We start from the raw sequence: 21,997 nt of genomic DNA on the forward strand, positions 1-21,997 counted from the left end.
CAACTATACAAGAAGATAGACTACAGGAAAGCAAATTTAAAAAATTAAATTTTTTTCATTAAAAAAATCTAAACTACCATGTCTACTATCTTCACAAAAAAGGTAAACAAAAAATGAAATTTTCTAAAAATTAAAAAGAAAAGCTACCTTTTCCTACTTCTGACAACACATCTGACCAAACTGTCAGTGACTCTTTGTAGTAAGACTGCCCTCTAGATAGAACTGTCAATCCAAATCCTTAAGTAAAGTGGCCTTTTGCCTCTTGTTCTAACAAAGGTCTTAAAAAGTGGTTGAAATCGGAGAGATTCAAGTTTGGGTATGAACAAAGCACATTAGGAGATGAAAGTATACTTTTCAAGAGTACATATTTCAGTAACAAGGCTGACGTCCCTGCAAAATGCAAGGGAAACAGGATTCTACTTAACAAAGAGTCACACACTTTTAAAACCAGGGAAATGCTAAAGGAGAAACAGTTTCTTTCTTGCTTTGACTTCATTAAAGTGTAATGTCTGGCACTCTTACAATACATTAAACATTGACAATAAGCTTACTGAGTAATGAATAAATAATTTTTCAGTGAATTGCCTCATGGCGAAGACAGACAAACAATCACAATACTGTGTAAAGAGGGTCATGATAAAATAGAAGGTGTTCTGGGAACCCACAAAGGTAACACCTACCCAAGATAACAGGTGAGGTGGCCAAGTCAAGAATGCAGACAACAGCATTCCAGACAGATCCAGCCATGTGAATGAAAACTTAGAGTTACAGAGGATAGCATTTTTGACCTAACAATAGCAATAATAATAGGCTTCATGATAATAAAATTAGGTAATCTATGTAGGAAGCATTTGGAAAACTAAAAAACTAAGACAACTAAAAATTAGAATTATGTTATTGAGAATGAGATTCAGTAGAGATTGTCTTGCTATTTCCTGGGCAAAAAATACTTAACAATCAAAATAAGTCAAATGACAATGATTCACAATATAGTTTTAATCCCTATGCCGAGCTATTTATGTTCATTTTAAATTATGTTCATTTTAAAGTAAAAGATATTTCTGAATTTTATTTCATTTGATTGTCCTTTACCACATGTAAGGACTTTGAAACTAAGGGCTATTTTTTTTTTCTCAGAGGAAAAAAACATAAATTTTATATATTCACATATTTTTCCTAAGGCTATTTATGCATTTGAAATTTGCAAAGTGAAATGAACCAACATTGGTTCCAATCATATTTGAACATTTCATTAATCCAAATTTTCTAATCAAATTTGCTTATTTAGCTAATGGCTTTAATAATGAGATTTTACATGATTTAACCATTAAATGTGATTACAGATGCATTTGCTCACTTTTTTCAAGAACTATGCTTAGTTTTAAGCAATGTTTATTATATGACACTTGGAAAAATAAATCTTTAATCTCTATCGTTCAACAGAAGTGATAATTTAACAGCATGGTACACACATAAAACATAAATGTTCCCAAATCTTGTTTGATAAAATAGATATGAGGCAAAATTCTCAAGTGACTACACTGGCAATAAGTGGAATTAAATTCAAAATCCTTTTTAAATTCACACAATGTAAATAAAATAAGTAGCTACTACTTGAATTAATTAGAGTAATTTTAAAGTTTAGAGAGACACAAGAGCTTAGGATTTAAGTACCTAATAAGCACTAGCCACTTTGTTAGGAACTGAAAACAGAAAGAATCATAATCACACATGCAGCCAGGTTTGGTCATGTGACCAGCAGCAGAAGAATCCTGCACTACTTTAGAAAACAACCTTTAAGGAGTGAGAGTATTTCCTCCCTTACCCCTCCTCTTTCCCACTAGCTGTGAGGTAGTTCTGTGTTGAGGAAGATAGAGGTCGAACAAAAACTAAAGCAAGCGCTGGAATCTGAGCCCTTTATAAAACTATCCAAAGAGCAGGGACTGCACATCTCTGGACTTCCTTTTTGTTAGACAGTTTAAAACATCTGTAACTAGTTTAAGCTACTGTTATTTTGGTTTTTTTATCACCTGCCAACCAACCTCTTCTCAAATGACAAAATGGCATATGCATTACTCATGTTTTTAAAAACGTGTAAGGCTGGCCGGGCACAGTAACTCACATCTGTAATCCCAATACTTTCAGAGGCTGAGGTGGGCAGATCAAGAGGTCAGGAGTTCGAGACCAGCCTGGCCAATATAGTGAAACCTCGTCTCTACTAAAAATACAAAAATTCGCCATGTGTGGTGGCAGGTGCCTGTCCCAGCTACTCAAGAGGCTGAGGCAGGAGAATAGCTTGAATGAACCGAGGAGGCAGAGGTTGCAGTAAGCCAATATCACACCCCTGTGCTCCAGCCTGTGTGACAGAGAGAGACTCTGTCTCAAAAAAAAAAAAAAAAAAAAGTATAATGCTGCCAGGCATGGTGGCTCATAGTAGTAATCCCAGCACTCTGGGAGGCTGAGGTGGGTGGATCACCTGAGGTCAAGAGTTTGAGACCAGCCTGGCCAACGTGGTGAAACCTCGTCTCTACTAGGGAGGCTGAGGCAGCAGAATCACTTGAATCCAGGACGCAGAAGTTGTGGTGAGCCAAGATTGCACCACGACATTACAGCCTGGGCAACAGAGCAAGACTCTGTCTCAAACAAACTATATACATACATACATACATATATTATATATATACACACACAGACACATACATACATATTAATCCCTTACCCCATATGTATATAATGCTATAAAATATGTAACATCAAATATAGCTCTCATAGAGAAATTTTAATAAAACCTTCATTTAATTACATTTGAATAAACGCAAAGTATGAGTTGCCTGGTTTGGAGTGATAACCAGATTAGGCAGCTGCCAAATAAAACTTGGAATTAAAGCATGTAATTAAAATTAAATAATTTAAGAACGTAATAGGTATATGAAATTGGAACTCTTAAATTAAGCTCCTAGACATCAGAGTGGTCAGAGATATCACTGTTTGCCCAAAAGAATAATGACATTAGTAGTATTTTTAAGGGATATCAATCCTCTTAATATCCAAATACTAGAAAGAGCAGAACTCAGAATTTATTAAGTGGAATAGAAATAGGTAGGATTTTCATCACAGAAAAAAAAGTTCAGTGAGATTTAAATTATTGAACTTGAGCTCTACGGGATATACCGGAGACAAAACTATAGCTTCTGGTCTCATGAAGCGCTTCTGTGACTTTTAGGTTTTCCTAGGATAACAGACTTTGTATTTGAGGACTAAGCAAAAGAATTCTCCTTACTCATATAATTTTTTCTCAAATCATATGCTTTATTTCTCTCCTTTTCTCTTTTCCTTAATTAAACTATTTTAAATACTGGTAAAAATGACATTTTAACTAAGACTGGGGTAGAAAAGCAATAGAGGAGGCACATGTCAATGACGGACTTTCTTTAAGACATATTTTCAAGTTATGAGAAAAATGCTTAACATGCTTGCTGCAAAAGGCATAATTGAATACGTATTTTTAAATACTGCTACTTTATTCTATGTGATTTCTGCATACCATACACACTGAAAGCAAAATTAAAAGATGTATCCTTCTTCAAAATGTTGGGCAAGTTGTTTCCCTGCTCTATATTTTCACTGAACTAAGAACAATGGAAAAAAGGAGATGGGGAGAAAAACCACCACCATGTCACACATAAACTAGGCAAATGAGGGCATACAATTCTATTACACAGCTCCCCAAAGCTGAAACCTGTTTCAGAGTATGTCATTTGTGTCACAAAACTGCCAAGTTGGTTTCAGAAAATACAGTTAAGCCCCATCTCTGGTATCTTTTTTTATGACACAGACCTAATTATTTGTTCTGAATTGAATGTTGTTTAGACTTGGACAACTAAATAAAGTACAATAATGCCACCTTCTTTCATAAAGAAGTTTCTTTAAAAATTCTAATCTGTCAAATATGAAACAGCAGGCATTTGATCTAAATGACTTTTTAAATATTTCAGATGGATTGCCAGAAACCTTATCCTTTAACATTAGTAGAGAAATAACAAGTTGCAGCTTTTAAAAGCAATTTTTATATGAGTTTTTCCTTAGGGTCTAAAAAAAGAGAAACATATCCTCGCTATAGTATCATTTTGTAAAAATTTGTGAGGTCTTGATTAAATGGAGTATTCATTACAAAGGTGCTTCACCTGAGATGGAATATGGACTATGACATCTAAATAAGCCTTTATATTTCAAATTAGTCCATTTCTACTTTGTGACAGGTGCTGAACAAGATGTTTTACAACTATTATGTATTTCCCACAATGAACCCATAAAGGTATCAACCTATCTTAAAATGAAGAGTTCAAAGATCACAATGATTAAGCAACTTATATCTATGCAGCTAGTTGTTATTGTTGGATCTAGGATTTGGAGAACTACACTGTGTATTAATATATGCATAATTTACTTTGTACCTATCTTTTGAATATATAATTAAGACTCTATTTTCTTCCACATGTCAAAATAATAGACATGAATACATTTTCCCAGTTTAAAAACAGTACTCAACAGGAAGTAATAAAGATGAATACTTGGGGATTTAAGTTTTTTGTATTATTTCTTTCCATCCTTATAATTAGTAATATAAATTATTATTCTTTTTTACTTTAGAGGTATAAAAATGGTGGGAGAGAGGTTAAATAATTTGTCCATGATAATACAGCTGGCAAGACTCAAGATGAGATTCAAATTCAGAGGTATCAGGCTTCAAATCACCAACACTGGGAATAGGTGCCTGCTTTTAGCTTAAGTATTACACCTGCCCTTGCTCTCTGGTTCATATACCCACTGTTTCTTCATTATCTGAGTCAACGAATTTATCTTCTTATTTATAAATGCACTTCCCAACATATAAACATCTTGAATTTGCATCATGTGCAAATAAACTGCAGCCTCCCAATGACAGTCAACCTCTATTATACTAAGAAATGCATCACAACCAATATTCTTAAAGTAAAGGGGTTTCCTTGAGTTACTTTTGTGCTTTGGATGCGCTCCTGCTCATGGCAGTGGTTGCCAGTGGGCTAAGACATAGCCCCCAAATGGCACAGCCAGGGAACATTAAGAAATAGGATAAAATTATCAGCTAATGAACCCTTCAGATTTTATCATCATATAATTATATCATATTTCTAGACATTATATTACTTAATCTTCTATATTAACACTAACTCAACCCAATGTTGCAGATGAGGAATAAGGATTAAACAATTTGCCTAAGATCAGGCACAGGACCAAAAAATGAATGATTTGAAGCCCAGTCTGTTTAAAGCCAAAGCCCATGCTCTGAAGTATTTCACTAAGCTGCCTCCAAAGTGCAAGGCTGCCAGATAATTTAATGTTTTAAAAAGGAAACTTTTCCATTTTCCCCATCACCCTTCCCATGAAAACAAATACGACTCGGTAAGCCCATATATATCTTCCAGAATCACAGGCAAATCTCTTTCAAGTATTTACTTAACCCTACGGGAGACTTTTGATTTAAAACAAACAAAATTAAGAAATGAAAAGCATCTAACACAAGTTAAAGGCACTAACCACAAATGATTTAACTTTAAATCTGCATAATGATTTACTACCTATTCTTTGCTATTTATAGGTGCTATCCAACATGGATGTCTATCTTTATGTAATTCTTGGAGACGAAACCCCCTATCAGTTGGAGAGTGTGTAATCTCTGCAGAAGAGCCCCTATGCTGGAATACAAGCATAGGACAAAACCTGGCTTGCTCAGTAAAACTCAATGTAATTAGACTGACTTGTTTATTCATTCAAAATATATTTTGAAAGTACCATTATGAAGGTTTAATGATGAGTGAAAAAGATAATTTATATAAAAAGCAGCACCAATGCTAAGTTGAGGATGCTTTGGGATAGTAATACATCATGGAAGCCCACAGCAGGAGAACCTAACTTAAACAAGTTTGTTCAGGCAGAGGGAAGAAAAAGGAAAAAAATAAATAAAACTAGCTTTCGAGAATTCTACAGGAATAAAAACACTCAAAAAAATTACACTAAAAAAAAAAAAAAAAAACTTCATGGCAAGATTCCATCACAGATATGGTTATAATTTGGGTTAGAGATGTCCCAATGGGCACACAGTGATTTAGTGCAATGTACTCACTTTAAACATAAATGTTCAACAAAGTGGGTGTTTTCTTTGTCCCTTAACAGCAGTGCACTAACGAAAGTCTGCTGTTAAAGCAATAAATTATGAAAGGGGAAAAGGTATCATGTATCTTATGGACCAGCAGGAATAGGTGTTAGGTCATACAAGCAGTTTCTAACTTAAAAATAAGGAAGATGAGTTCCAAAAATGAAAGTCTGAAGCCATATATATATACATATATATATATATATATATATATATATATATATATATATATATAGTTTGGAATAGATTTTTTCAACTTAGCAACAATTCACTTGCAGATTTATCCTGAATACTTCAGAATTAGAAGAAAAACACTATTACTCTGTTTTACTCTGTTGTCCAGACTGCAGTGCAGTGGTACAAGTATGGCTTACTGCAGCCCGAGTCTCCTGGGCTTAAGCAATTTGTCCACCTCAGCCTCCCAAGTAGCTGGGACTACAGGTGTTTGCCACCAGGCCTGGCTATCTTTGTTTTTTTAAATAGAAACAAGGTCTCACTATATTTCCCAGGCTGGTCTTGAACCAACTCTGGGCTCAAGTAACCCTGTCGTCTTGGCCTCCCAAAGTGCTGGATTATGAATGTGAGCCACTGAGCATGGCCTGTAACAATCTTTCTGAGGTTGTATTTGTTGATTTAATTTTGGTACAGAAAAGGAATGTCCCCCTTCACTGAACTCAGGGGTCACAGAAATGAGGATCAACTCATGGCCATAGGCATCATTTAGTGGTTTCAGTCATGGTAACAGGAGCCAAGCTGGTAGATAAGGCTGAAGAATGGAGAAAAAAAAAAGCTAAGAAATGTGAACGGAATGATGGAGATTTGGGGATCAACATCTGCCAAATCAAGAGAAAACTGGCAAATACACTCAGCAGCACGTGCTTTTGTTCTCTTTTCTATTCATTCCACCCTCATGATTAAAAAGGCTACTGGTCTTATTTCCCTTGACTTTCCTTTAAAAGAAAACGAAACAAAACAACAACAACAACAAAACAGGGCGTAAGAATTGGCCAATTTGCTTGTTTTTCCAAGCCATTGATTGTTGCTTTTGATTAAAATTGCACTCTTTGCTCCAATACCCAGTTTCGGGGACTGAGAACACACTTTGCAGCTCAGGTTTGCACCTACCACTAAAGCTGGTTTTTGAAGATTCAGAGATTTTTCTAAAGAATTTCATTTCAAACAGGCAAATGTACAGGGGACACATTCAAACACAGTATCATTTTTTAAAGGCTATCCTTAAAATAAAAATGGAGTTGAAACCCAGAAACCATGTAGACTTAAGACAGCTTGGATTATTCTCCTAGCCAGGAATTTCTGTTGTTAAAGAAAGTGAATGCCTATTACTCTCTGAGTCTGATGATGAGATGTGGTTACTATCACAAGGTTGCATCTGACTCTCTATTGCTAGATGGCTGGTGGACATTTCCTCACACTGTCCTCCTTAGGATCAAGGAGGACAGCAAGATGGGATCACTTTTACCCCAAACCCTGCGCCATGAAACACCCTCAGCTTATCATCTCTAACAATAAGAGTCACTAGGGGCAAAGTGAAATCAGAGCCACAATGATGAAAAGTAATGGAGATGTGAAGCAAAAAGGGCATTCTTAGGTAATCTTTAATTCTGCAGGGATAAATGAAAAGAAGAAGGGAGAAAGGGGGAAGGAAAGATTCTAAGGTAATCTATGGTGCACTCTTCACACATAAGGAATTTAAGAAACATGTATGTACCTAAATCAATGTGCATGGAACAAATATTAATTGAACACAGATGCTAAGCACTATTCTAGACACTAAGAATATATACAAAAACTGCTTTTGTGAAACTTACATTTTAGCCATATACAAAGTAAACTAAGTTTATATTTATATCATTCATTATTTGTCATTACAGGTAGTAAATTACATAGTTCACTAGAAAGTAATACATGCAATTTTTCTTTTCTTTTTTTGTTTTGTTTTGTTTTGTTTTGAGACGTTGTCTTGCTCTGTTGCCAAGGCTGGAGTGCCGTGGCGCAATCTCAGCTCACTGCAACTTTCATCGCCCTAGTTCAAGTGATTCCCCTGCCTCGGCCTCCTGAATAGCTGGGATTACAGGTGCATGCCACCATGCCCGGCTAATATTTTTGTATTTTTAGTAAAGACAGGGTTTCACCATGTTGGCCTCACTGCCCTTGAAATCCTAACCTCCGGCAATCTGCCCACCTCAGTCTCCCAAAATGCTGGGATTACAGATGTGAGCTACCATGCCTGGCTTGCAATGTTTTAAAGAATAAAGAGGAACAGAAGTGTGACAGTGGTAGAGGGGTTGGTAACTTAAATAGAATTGGCTAGGAAGCCTTATTCAGAGAGTAACATTGAAGCAAAGAATTGAAAGAAATAAGTGATATAATTTAGCTATAGAAATAATCTATTAACTGGTAGAAACAATATATAAGAAAAAATTTAAAAAAAATAATCAGCAGATGACACAATATTCATTTTTTAAATTCATTGTCATCTAAATATCCAGATGTCTTCAAACTTCAGTTATACTTTATACAACTTTTCCATCATATAGGGAAACACAGGTTTTGTACAAGAAAGCAAGTTAATTAAGTAAAGACAATATTACTATATTTCCTGGTGTGTCTAAGAAATAATTCTTAACTCACAATAATTGGAAATCTGCAGAGGACTCACTGGAACTACACAAATAAAATTTACATCTGTTCGTTTTTCTTGAGGAGCAAAGAAATATGAAACTTTTTTCATAATGCAATAGCTCCTTCTGAGAAAACTGAAATTAACTTACTAGAAATTCTGCTGCACAACAGACTGAACTTTCCATGTGAGCATAATTTTAGGAACAATAGAAAGCTTCTGGCCATGTAAGTAACTTTCAATCAGTTTTAAAGTTAAACCAAACACAAGGCATTAAAACAGGAGGTGAGTATGAACTTTATCAACTTCTTCTATGGGTTTTCTAATAGATATTCTCAAATTTACCTACAGTGCCCTAGATTAAAATGACTATAAAATTAAAGGCCTTTCAATGAGATTGCAGAAAAATGTCTTTCACCATTTTTCCAACGTGGAAAATAGTTTAACTCACTCTACGCTCTTGAATGAATATTTCTACATACCACCATTTGCAGCTACATTTATAAGAGAAAACCTATAACACAAATGAGCATGAGAATGAGTCAACTTTTCTTTTGCTGGGCTCTAATTTCTAAAAGGATCCTGATTTCTTCCAATTTTGCTTTGGGATAGAATGTGGGGGGCAAGGCTTAATAGTTCAGCAGGCAATTCCAGACACCAATTTCCATTGCTAGAAGAGGAATGATTGTGAAATCAGTCATTTAATTCAATTCTATTTGAAAGCATTTGCTAAGAACCAAGGAAATACTGAAGACCTTGCTATGTGATAGAAACAAATACATATTAATTTACAACTCCAGCCATCAAGGACCTCCTAGTGTGAATCTTAGTTCTTTGGTCTTTGTGTCCATATATTTCATTAAGATAAAATTATTATCTGGGATAGTCTGTAGCTTTGTGATAGCAACATGCTGTTCTCTGAATACCATATGGAGGAGAAGTGAGTAGCATTTTTAAGTTTCTACACCTAGGATTAATGCCACTATCTTTTTTTCCCATGGGGTCACAAAAAAGTCCATAAAAATATTGAACTTCTCTACAGTACATGATTTTGATAATTTTCTCCTGTCTTACTGTCCTAACCAACAGCTTCAATGACATCACACACCTTAGTCTTTTATCCTACTCCTTAAGCCAACTTTGGTTTCTACTTTTTCTGTCAATCTCCTTAAATATTGGTATTCCCTAGGATTCCACCCATGGTTCTTCCATTAATTCTTATACATATTATTCAGACATTCATTATTTATTGTCAGTTTCAATTTATATAATTATGACACCAAAATCTATACCCGTTAGCTCAAAATGCTCTCGTGAACTATGGAAACACATTCTAGTTGCCCGGTGGATGTCCAATAGCCATCTCAAACTCAGCCAAAACTGAACAATACTTTTTCCAAACCACCTTGCTCAACCGTCTTTCCAGAATGACTCCTTCATTCTTTTCTTTTTCATTTATTTTTCCTTTAGGCTGTTTTAAGTTTCTTCATATATTTTGTCACAATAATATAAGCATGTCCCTCAGAAAAGATGTCACTTTATTAGTTAACATTCTATTTTTAAATGCAGACTTCAAGTTACTTCAGAGTAGAAACTACACTTTATCAGCTTATTCCTAGCTTTTAATACAATGTCTATCTCCCTTAAAGTACTTAGCATTTGCTGACTAAATGGGTCCTTATTTTCAAAATGTAAATTCTTATTTATAAATGTACTTGAAAGACATAATCAGTCTTGACTGAACTTTAGAATTATTCATTCTTTCTCAGAATTATGTGAAAACTAGTGATGTCTGAAATAGCTGCTATAAGAATTGCTGATTTTAGAGTCGCAGGAAGATAAATTTCATTTTGAGAGCTAAAGTGGAAAATCAACTCACAATGAATCAGGGAACAGGGGTGCAAAGTCAAGTGTGGACGAAAAAGATACCCTCAAAACCAGCAGGTATGAAGTGTAACTGTCTGACCATATTAGTGCTACAACTTGAGTATAAAATGTAAGAGTGTGTAGGGAACAGGAGGTGATGAAACCTTGAAAGCCCTGGAAAAGTAAATTTAGAGTCAAATGCCAATAGCAGTTGTCCCAGCACTTTCCAGGAAAGGAGGAGCTGCATCCAAGAGGTTTCCTAGCATCAGGCTGTCTTAGACTAATGCCATGATAAATTTATTCATCCAATACTACTTGGAATGATGCTGGTATACATTACATGCTTTCAACACATTGAGACAAGTTTGTCAAGCAAACTTGTGATTCCCATATAGACTTGCTTAGATTTTGAGTCATTCTAGTACCTATGACAATATAATGAATAAAATCGCTTAAAAACATGGAAACACAGGGATTTTCTTAGCTATCAGCATGCTTTGTTTATATAATAGCTCTCTCCAGGACTAATCACCCCAGGCAACTAAGCACCAGGCATGTGAACAGATTAGCTTCTTTCCTAAGTAAGACCACTTGCAGCAACTTACTGAAAACCACTGAATGCTAAATGATAAACTTTTATGTTATAAACAATTTATAATTTTAACTAGTAATCACACAGAATTCTTAACACCATAAAACCTGCAATAGAAAGTGTTTCATCTGGGCTGGTCTGGATGGCTCATGCCTGTAATCCCAGCACTTTATGAGGCTGAGCTGGGCGGATCACCTGAGGTCAGGAGTTTGAGACCAGCCTGGCCAACATGGGGAAACCCCATTTCTACTAAAAATACAAAAAAAAAAAAAAAAATAGCCAGGCATGGTGGCGAGTACCTGTAATCCCAGCTACCCAGGAGCCTGAGGCAGGAGAATTGCTGGAACCCATGAGGCAGATGCTGCAGTAAGCTGAGATTGTGCCACTGCACTCCAACCTGGGCAACAGAGCAAGACTCTGTCCAAAAAATAAAAAAGAAGAAAATGTTTCATTGTTTGGTCTTTTAAATAAAAAATTAACTCTAGCTTCTCCATAAAATCCTTTCTGACTTCTCCTTTACCATCCTGCAGACGTCTAGGTCATCATGTAGTAATTATTTTCTTAATCCATGTCTGGCATCTTGACAGGAACGACTTAGCTAAATTTCTTGAGCATAGTATATCTTGGCCAAAACTCAAGAATGGATAATTTAATGTTAAAATGTATTCAAGAATTTATATTCACAAATGTATAGCTGGTTGATGAAATCATTAAACATTGTCAATTTGCCCTAGTTTTAAATAATCACTGATTTTTACTTTCAAAATATTTTTCAAAAGGCTATTTATATTCTTATGTTTTTCCTGTAGAAAAATATTATATTAACTCCACAAATTATAACTGAAAAACTAAAAGACAAATTTAAAAAATGTGTTTCTATGAACAAAAGTCAGCTGCATAGCCACTGATACCTCAAGTAGGTCTTTAAAGGAGAGACCGATATTTTAAGAACCATGAAACAGCTTATCTTCCTATTAATAATAAATCAGAATACAACTATATACCTTCATAATTTACTATTCAATTTTTTCTGATTAACAAATGGAGCTATTGAAATGGATTTTGTGGAAACATCCCTTGACTGGTTATCTGTTTAAGTGACATATTCATTACATTCTCTAATCAATTCTGAATTAAAATATTTGTGTATGTAATAAAGAAAATATCTCCAGGATTTGGTAGAAAGAAAGAAAAGAGAATTCAATTGTTTACAGTAAGGTTTGCAAGATTATATTTCAAGTCATTACCCCAGCTGGGTATGGTGGCTCATGCCTGTAATGCCAGCACTTTGGGAAACAAGGCAGGTGGATCACATTTAGTCAGGAGATTGAGACCAGTCTGGCCAACATGGTGAAACCCCATCTTTACTAAAAATATAAAAATTATTCAGACATGGTGGCATATATCTGTAATCTCCGCTACTCAAGAGGCTGAGGGAGGAGAATCACTTGAACCCAGGAGGCAGAGGTTACGGTAAGCCAAGATCACACCACTGCATTCCAGCTGGGTGACAGAGTGTGACTCCATCTCAAAAATCAAAACAATACAAAAACAAAAACAAAAAATCATTATCCCATATCAGTACAATAACAATGGTCTCAGAGAGGGAATTTTACTGCTCTTATGCTTTGCGGACAGAGATTGTTTCAAAGACATACATAACAGAAAAAAGGTGTGGAATCAATCAACATGTAGAACCAGATAAGAACACGTGGCCAGTAATGCAAACTAGAAAAGACATGGATCAGACAAGTGGCATGGACGGGAAAGGGGTCAGCAAACTTGAACTGTTGATTTATTTCCATTCATTTGATTACTCATTAGTTTTTAATCATCTCATTAATTAGCCCATTAGGTTATTAATCAATATATGCATGATTTATCTCATTGGTTTATTAATCCCTTTGTTAGTTTATTAACATATACACAGTTTGAAGCCTATGTGCCTGGTATTGTGCTCAGTGCTAGAGGAAAAATGGTACATGGGCACTGAGCCAGGTGTGGTGTCATGTGCCTGTAGTCCCAGCTACTTGAGATGCTGAGGCAGGAAGATCACTTGAGCGCAGCAGTTCAAATCTAGCCTGGGAACATATTGAGACCCCACCTTTAAAAAAAAGGTAAGAAAGATAGATCTCCCTTGTAAATATCACAATGCAACTAATATTTGGCACTTTCTAATCTGGATATTGACATTTGTGATTCCATGTTCCCCTTTATATATATGATATTATGTTCCCTTTGTATCATATTTATGTATTCTCCTTTATGGTATTTGCAATACTATGCTCCTTTAAATGGCCTAGGACATGGTATCACAAATACTTGGCTCTTTATAATCTGGGTCATGTTAACATTTGTGATACTATGTTCTTTTATATAAAGAGGAACATGCTATCACAAATGTTAATATAATCCAGATTAAAAAGAGCCAAGGATTAGCGCTTCGTGAGACCTAGGAGGGATATTTATCTTTCACTTCTGAAGGTGGGAGAGGTATCCATAAACCTCACCAGAAAGTGTTATGTAAGCTCAGAAAAAAAGGATTTAAAGGTATTAGGCAAAAAAGGTGGGTGGGTAGGACAGAAAGATGTCATAAGGGGTGGAAAGACGTCAGAAGGGGAAGGAAAGAGGGAGAACGTTGCAGGCAGCACAAATAATATGTGCAGAGGCCCCATCAGAGGAAAAAAAAAAGATAACATATTTGGGAAGACTCCAAAAAAAAAAAAACCTTCCAACAAAAATAAGATTTATAATACAGAAATAACAGCAAAGAAATAAAATTAGGCATATCTAGAAAAACATAAAATCTAAACAATCACGAATGACCAATTTAAAATAGAATAAAAGAGAAAAAAGATCTAATTCACATTACTAAAAATAATTTCTAAAAAACTAATAAATTAACCTCAAATATATGAGACCTTTGAGAACAAAATACAAAATTTTAGCAAAACTTTGAAAATGGAAAGAAAGGTAGAAATACATGTATCTGAAAGAGAAAATTCAAGAGTATAACAATTTCAACTCTCCTCACTTCAATATACAGTCAATGCAAAACCAATGAAAATCCTAACTGGACTTCCAATTAAGAAGTCTACAATTCACTGGGTGTGGTGGCTCATGCCTGTATAATCCTAGCACTTTGGGAAGCCAAGGTTGGTGGATCACCTGAAGTTGGGAGTTCCAGACCAGTCTGACCAATATGGAGAAACCTTGTCTCTATCAAAAAAATTAGCTGAGCATGGTGGTGCATGCCTGTCTATAATCCCAACTACTTGGGAGGCTGAGGCAGGAGAATCCCTTGAACCCAGAGGCGGAGACTGCAGTGAGCAAAGATTACCTCATTTCCATCCAGTCTAGGCAACAAGAGCAAAACTCCATCTCAAAAAAAAAAAAAAAAAAAAAAAAAAAAAAGAAGTCATCTATGGTTAAGTTCACGTCAAAGATATCACACAGGAATAATCAAGCGTGGGAAACAAATAACAAGGATGAGAGGTTTGCCTTTTAAAATATGTTTCCTAGCAATTACAGTGTATGAAAAAACTTGTTCTTGACAGAGGTTAGCAACAGAGCATAATAGAGTACATAGCAATGAACAATGTTTATGCAGGGATTTATTCTAGGTGATAGGTAGCTCTCAAATAAATTGGATAGGTAAACTTATGCAATTTAGGTAATTTTATTCTAGAGGATAGGTAAATATCCAATACATTATCATAGGAATTTTAGTTTTCATTGGACAAAATTATACCTTAATACAAAAAATAATGAATCCAGAGTAGACTAATGACCTAAACAAAAAGCAAAAATAACTTTAAAACTATCTCCAAAATAACAAACTTAAAAGCATAATAGACTGCAAATAGTCATTTTTTAGAGAGACAGAAAATACAGAGGGTTTAAATGAAAGGATTTTGAAATTCTTTTCTATATAGAAATTAAAGTTACATACAATAAATGCTATAAGTAAAAATGATATGTTAAAATTAGTTGAAAATATATGCAAAATAGGTTTGTGTGCTTACACATAAGTTTTCAACCCTATGAATCAGTAAGAAAAACATAAACCCACACCAAAGAAAATTAGGCAAGAAATATGACCAGTTAATCCCCAGGAAAATTACAAAGAGCCAATTAACATAAGAAAAAATACTCAACTCCACTTGTAATTAGGAAAATGGAAAATGAAGCAATATAATCTTGAAATCATCCCATTGAGTATTCATTAATGTTGATCTTAACAGCTCCAATATAAACAACTTAAAATGGGGATGATTATACAAATTCTGACACATGTGTGCACACATAAAAAAAGTCAAAAATTAATAATGATTCATATATGCAGGGGAAAAATCTTGAAAGTGTGTGCATAACCGCATGTATAAATGCTTACCAAAAACCTGGTAAGATCTATACTACAGGAGGAAAAGGATATGAGGAATGCAATAATAGGGACTTCTACATTTTGCTCCATATTCTTCAGTATTATTTGAATGTATCACAAGAGTATATTTGTGTATTAATTGCTATGTATCAATTAAAAGAAAATGAACATTATGTATTAGGTGTTAGGCCTTGCTCTTGCCACATGAATACACAGATATAACCTGCCCCACTTCATTCCAGGAATGAGTTGTACACCAAGAATACTGGTGACCTAAAGCCAGCAGCATTATAACAAAATCTCTCAGTACCATTCGCTCTATGTCAGACATGCCCAACACTTTTAGACACTTCTGCTTGATAATCTCTCTTGAATTATCTATTTTGGGAGACCAACTGGCTTACCTGGCATCACCTAGATGCCTCCCTTTAACCCCAACACATACTCTCCAAAGGAAACCCTGTGCCAAACTCTAGGCACTTGGTCAAGGGTATTACTTTTCCCTACATTTCCACAAGTCCTCACTTCTCATGGGCCAAGCTCTGTTTTTAAACTCCATGCCAAGTAGTCTCACCAATTGTATTCTGTAATCTCTGATCCTTCTAACCTCTCAAACTATCTCAAAACCTGGCCCTGAATGTTCAAATACATCTCTCATACCCTTATTAGGATCAAATCTATGGAGTCAATTCCTCACCACATCTTTCTCTCATTGCTATCTCAACCTAAAGTACGTTTTCCTTTCCCTAAGAGAGACTTTCTGACATCATTTTATACGCAGAAACACACACACACACACACACACACACACACACACACACACACGTATATGTACATATATATACATACACATACATACACATTAGACAGATATTTTCCCAGATAGAAGCATATTAGTATGATTTTCATATATATTTATCAGTGTTTTATTATTTAAGCATATATCCAGTTATACTGTTTTCTCATTCTTAAAATTGTATATGAGATTCTCTATTTTGTCCTACATTACCCTTACCAAAAGCTGCTGATCTTCCAGAGAACAAGATCTCAGAGTATGCATTACTTCCTATTGTTTCTCTGCATTCTAATTTATTTATATTTTCTCTTACCTTCCCTTAAATTATCAGTTTATTTTCTTGCTCATTTCTTAGCTTATTGGATTGGATATTTACTAAGAGTCTTAAAACACAGAACGAAATGACAACTAACTTATGGTAGCAAAATCTCTATCAGCAACAGACATAATTCTTCTATTAGGTAAGATCATCAAGAATTGATTATAACATGTTAAATTTATCTGCATTCTGAAATCTAATTCCTAATAAAATATTTAATGTTTTACTGAATTACCTGCTTAAATATCATTTGGAACAGACTGAGACGAATCCATAGCAACAATGAAAGGACACTGACTATTTCTTAGCCTAAAAATCAATTATATTTCACATAGCAGTGAGTGGTATAGTGAAGAGGTTGAAAGTGAACTGTATATTTTTAAAATTTGACAGTGTAAATCACTGAGCCATGATTCATCTGCTTTGCCTCTGAAAATGTATTATACATGAAAAGACAAATCAACATCATAATGCAGATCTGTTTAACCTGGTCTTAATAATTTCTTGTATGAAATATTAGATTGTAGTAAATTTGACAATATGAATAAAGGGTAAATACAAGGTTGTACAATAAATGCATGATATCTATTGTTATTAAGAGTTGAATTAAGTACTGTTTTAAATTTCGTATAACTACTCTCTGTAAGCAAGGATTCAAATGATATCCAATGATATTATAATTGATAGCTTTAGATTTTAAAATGCCTTCTGTATTACTTTCTTCTTGAAGGCAGCTCTTAGCACAGGTATGCAAACCCAGTGATAATCTTCTTACCAAAATTCTACACCATGAGTTCAGCAAACTCACCAGCAATTATTAAAAACTTACATCCTCTATTAGATTTCATTCCAAATATTTTATTTCTCTATGTAAAGGTTATTTTTTTCTAAAATTGAAACATACATATTGAGGCTTTCCCCCCGCAAACATTTGGTTTATTTCTGCCTAAAGAACTAGCACTGTTGCGCAGACGTACAGTCAGAATGCCTTAGGTTCATATATTGGCTCCTCTATTTACTTTCTGTGTGACCTTAGACACATTACCTCTGAGTTGCATCTTCCTTGTGTTATAGACTTCCTTTGAAGAAAAACTATGATAACATACGTAAAGAACTAAGAGGAACATTTAGCACATGCAAGTGACTGAAGCTATTGCTAGTAAAGAAAAAAAAGTTATTCCATCATTTTACAAACATGGAACACAACTCTTGTGTGTACCTCTTAGACATAACTTGATTTCATGCCTGAAAAAAAGCTGTCCTCAAATTTTTATGATCTCATAAGGTGATGTTCACTAAATTTCAGATAGAAATCTCCATCACTCATACTATTGCTTACTTAATATTTTCCCAGATCATTCCTACTTTTCCTCTATCTTCACCTATATCAATGTTCATATGTGCTACTTAGATGTAAAAGTTACACTGAGGGCGTAACAAAAGCATACGATTCACAAAAATTTCTAAAATGCAGGAACAAATATAGGTATTCCATGCCAATTAATACAAATAGGTTTGTTCTAGGCTTCTGTCATAAAACGTCTTTAAAAGACATAACTATAACTGATTATAGGAAAAGTGATTAATGCATGCTATTATCTCAAAAGAGTATTATCAGGTTATGTGTCCTAGAAAGATTGAGCAAAGCAAATTTCTCCTTTTTTAGGAGTTAAAATAGAACAAGGAATAACTTCTGTATATCACAAAAAATTATGTACATCTCAAAACTAAAATTTGCTACTTCATAGTCTAAACTTTCCATGAGAAAACTTTTCTCTACCTAAGTAGAAAACATTTTTCTACTTAGGTAAAAAAAAGTTTGTTGTTATAAATATGATACCAAACATATTTATATTATAGATTATAATGAATCTATGTTGGTGTATTTTTAAATTATTTGATTAAAAAATCACTGAAAAGTTTACCTATTTTAAAATAGAATTATTGAATTCTGTCAAATACATTGGTTACAAAATCCAATACTTCCAAATCATTGCCAAGATTTCTTGTGGAATTTAAGCCTCTCCATTCAGGCTGACAGATAAGTATGGTTTAAAGACCTGACATATTAGAAAAACATATTGTGGAACTATATTTGGCATTAGGGAAAAAAAATCGATCTTGTCAATAACTACTTTTCCAGCAAAGATTTTTCACTAGGGTTTGGGAAGGTCGATTCATATGCTGTCATGATTTACATAGGTATCCACTGACAGACAAAGCCTTAAGATGTAATTTTAAAATCACAGGTAAAGTGAAATTTTCTAATTGAATACACTTCTCTTCTCAGTAAAGAATAAGTCTGGATCAACACTTTGAATCCTTGCCCAACAGGTATCACAAAGAGGTGGGCAATGTTTTAACCAGAGACTATGGATAAGACAAAGAAAACCATTTCAGTGAAGAGGTGTTAGTTGTTCAGGTTAGTTTTCCTCCAAAAATATATGAAGGATGGGAACCAGAAAAGTAATATCCCATGCTGCAAAGCAAGAGGCCCCTTTGACGTCACTTTTGGATGCAAGAAGTGTAAAGAACATATGTGTGACTTTATTAAACTGATAAGGTTCTTTTTCGTACAATAAAAATAATAAAATATAGTAATATAACAATATTTAGACAAAGAGGACTCAAGCCTTTGTAGGAGTACCTAAATAGTATTTTCATTCAAGAAAAGTAAAAGATACAAATTCAAGTTACTTCAGCAAAGAAGATGGTAATATACATGGTGAAACAGGACACAACAGAGACTGGGAAGAAGGAACAGTGCCGGAGCAGGTGTGCTGCATGTGAAAGAATTACAGGTGACAAAAGAAAAAATTAAACACTGTGCAAGCCGACACAAAACATATCTACTGGCCTAATTCAGACCACAGGCTGCTAGATTGAGATCCCAGTGTTAAGCCTATGAGGTTAAAGACAAGGTCAAGGTATGAACATAAAATTAACTGCGCTCATCCTGTCTGCTTTCCCTTAAATATCTAGGTTTTTCCCTGTTCATTTTTAGTTAAAATTTTTTTAAAAATTATCTGTGCCTTTAGACTTAGCCAATACAAAAGATTCTGGTAACCAGAGTGCACTTATTTTAAAAGTTTGTAGATTACTTTGATACTGTCAATATCACATAGCATTCATTAAACATAAGCGGCAAGCATCTTATTTTTCCTAGGATCAGTCACCTTCCTATAGAGAACCAGTCTGCCTCCATTGCATTCCAACTCTGGAGGTGCTGTCAATGGAAGTGACTCATGGCCCCTCCCACATTGCTCAGCGTTTCACCAAGAGAGGACACAGGACTGCAGGAAGGTCAGTGCAACAACATTTTCTGGGATTAATACAGGCACCAAGACAAAATATTTCTCTTTCCTTCTGAGACTGAGAAGAGTCAGGATGCTATAGTCATAAAGGCACAGTAATCCTCTTTCCCATTGTTACAGAGTACTCAGAAGATGGACCAAACCCAGAAGAAACTGGAGGCACAAAATGGAGCAACACTCCTGAAACAGTATCAGGCACTGGATCTAACTAGGTCTGAATCTAGTCAACCCAGGGATTTCCAGTTAGGGGAGTTTATACATTCTCTGGTGTGTTTAAGCAAGCTTAAACTAGATTTCTGCCACTTACAAACAAAATGTTCTCACAAATATGAGACGACGAAGAGATTTAGGTTTGGTTTGCATTTGTCTACTCACATAACTTTGTACCACCTAGGACTGTCCACTCGAACAACAAAACCAATTTTTCCCCTGGGATTTTTCTAACCCAGCATGCAAGGATATTCTAAATTATCCCAACCTCACTGATAATCATCAGTGCCTATGAAGAGGAAAACAAGAAAGAATTATGACCTTACTCACTCACTTTTCTGGTATACCACATATTCTTATATACTTTGACACAGCACTTTTTTTCACTGAAGACAAAATCTACCCTTAACAATTAAGGCTGGGCACAGTGGTTCACACCTATAATCCCAGCACTTTGCAGGGTGAGGCAAGAGAACTGCTTCAGGCCAGGAATTAGGCTCCAGCCTGGGCAATATAGTAAGTCCTCATTGCTATAAAAAATTTCAAAAATTAGACAGGCATGGTGATAGGCACCTGTAGTCTTAGCTACTGCAGTGATGAGGCAGAAGGATTGCCTGCGCTCATGAGTTTGAGGCCGCAGCAAGCTATGATAGTGTCTCCGTACTCTAGCCTGGGCCATAGAATGAGATACTGTCTCAAATAATAACAATAATAATCAACACATGATTTGCATAACTCATACATAACAGGCTTATTTTATGAACTCATCTAAGTATTAATTGAATAAACATTTTAAGAACTAAAAGATATTTAAACCAATGTTTATGTTACATGGCATACTACTTCCAAAAAATTCAGCCGTTAACATACAAGTACACATGAATATGGATGATGTGGCCCAAAACAGGGAAATCACAACTACCCACCACCTAATCATCTCAGAGGCATGAATAACAAAAAGATATTTCAGTACAATAGCTATCATCATCTCCATTTCTACCAGTTAAATCAATAGTCCCTCTCAGGGCAGATTTCAAAGATGAACCAAACCAGAGAAAGCAAGGCATACTCACAAATTATAAAGCATGTCAGCCATGTTGCTGCGGTAATACAAAGCATTTCTGTAGGCGCTTTCAGCTTCAGAAATTTTGCTCTGACTCTTCAGAACATTTCCAAGGTTACCCCATGCTGCCAAGAAGAAAAAGAAATTTTCAGACTGAGCATCAATCCAATTATACATGACATAACATCAGGCCACCAGGAAGTACCACAGGGAAAGAAAACCGTCATAAAACATTTTTAAGAAGGAAAATGTATTTCCTTTATATGCTAACATTTCATCAAACCAGGAGATTAAGTATAATCAAAGCCCTAAAAAATTAAAATAATTATTATGTTTCTAAGCTGATGTACATATACAGTTCATCATAAGGCCAAGAACAATGTTATCTTAAGATCACCTACAAAGGCTTCATGTTCTTCCAGATTTCAGTAGGGGTCTTCATGGTCTGAAATTATTGTATACTTACTGGGCCAGAAACTGCAAGAAATGATCTTAAAATAAACAAATATTTCATTCAAGTATGAAAAAACTGATAAATGGCATAGAAGATCTGGAGATGAAAAGCAAAAAAAACTAAACAAGATCAAAGCTATAAAGAACCTTACCAGGCATCAGAATA

The 21,997-nt window shown here is 34.9% G+C and overlaps 1 protein-coding gene across 5 annotated transcripts in view; it reads right to left on the minus strand.

Annotated features, from left to right (window-relative positions):
* Positions 1 to 21,997, minus strand: part of TMTC2 (transmembrane O-mannosyltransferase targeting cadherins 2) — a 440,961-nt gene that overhangs the window by 178,427 nt on the left and 240,537 nt on the right. For all 5 annotated transcript variants that reach the window (XM_010338468.3, XM_003927844.4, XM_074402474.1 and 2 more), the window contains one exon: positions 21,389 to 21,503. In XM_010338468.3, coding sequence (XP_010336770.1) covers positions 21,389 to 21,503 — 115 coding nt within the window. The remainder of the gene's footprint in view (positions 1 to 21,388; positions 21,504 to 21,997) is intronic.

This window comes from Saimiri boliviensis, chromosome 7 (genome assembly GCF_048565385.1).
Source record: "Saimiri boliviensis isolate mSaiBol1 chromosome 7, mSaiBol1.pri, whole genome shotgun sequence".
Classification (NCBI taxonomy): Eukaryota; Metazoa; Chordata; class Mammalia; order Primates; family Cebidae; genus Saimiri; species Saimiri boliviensis.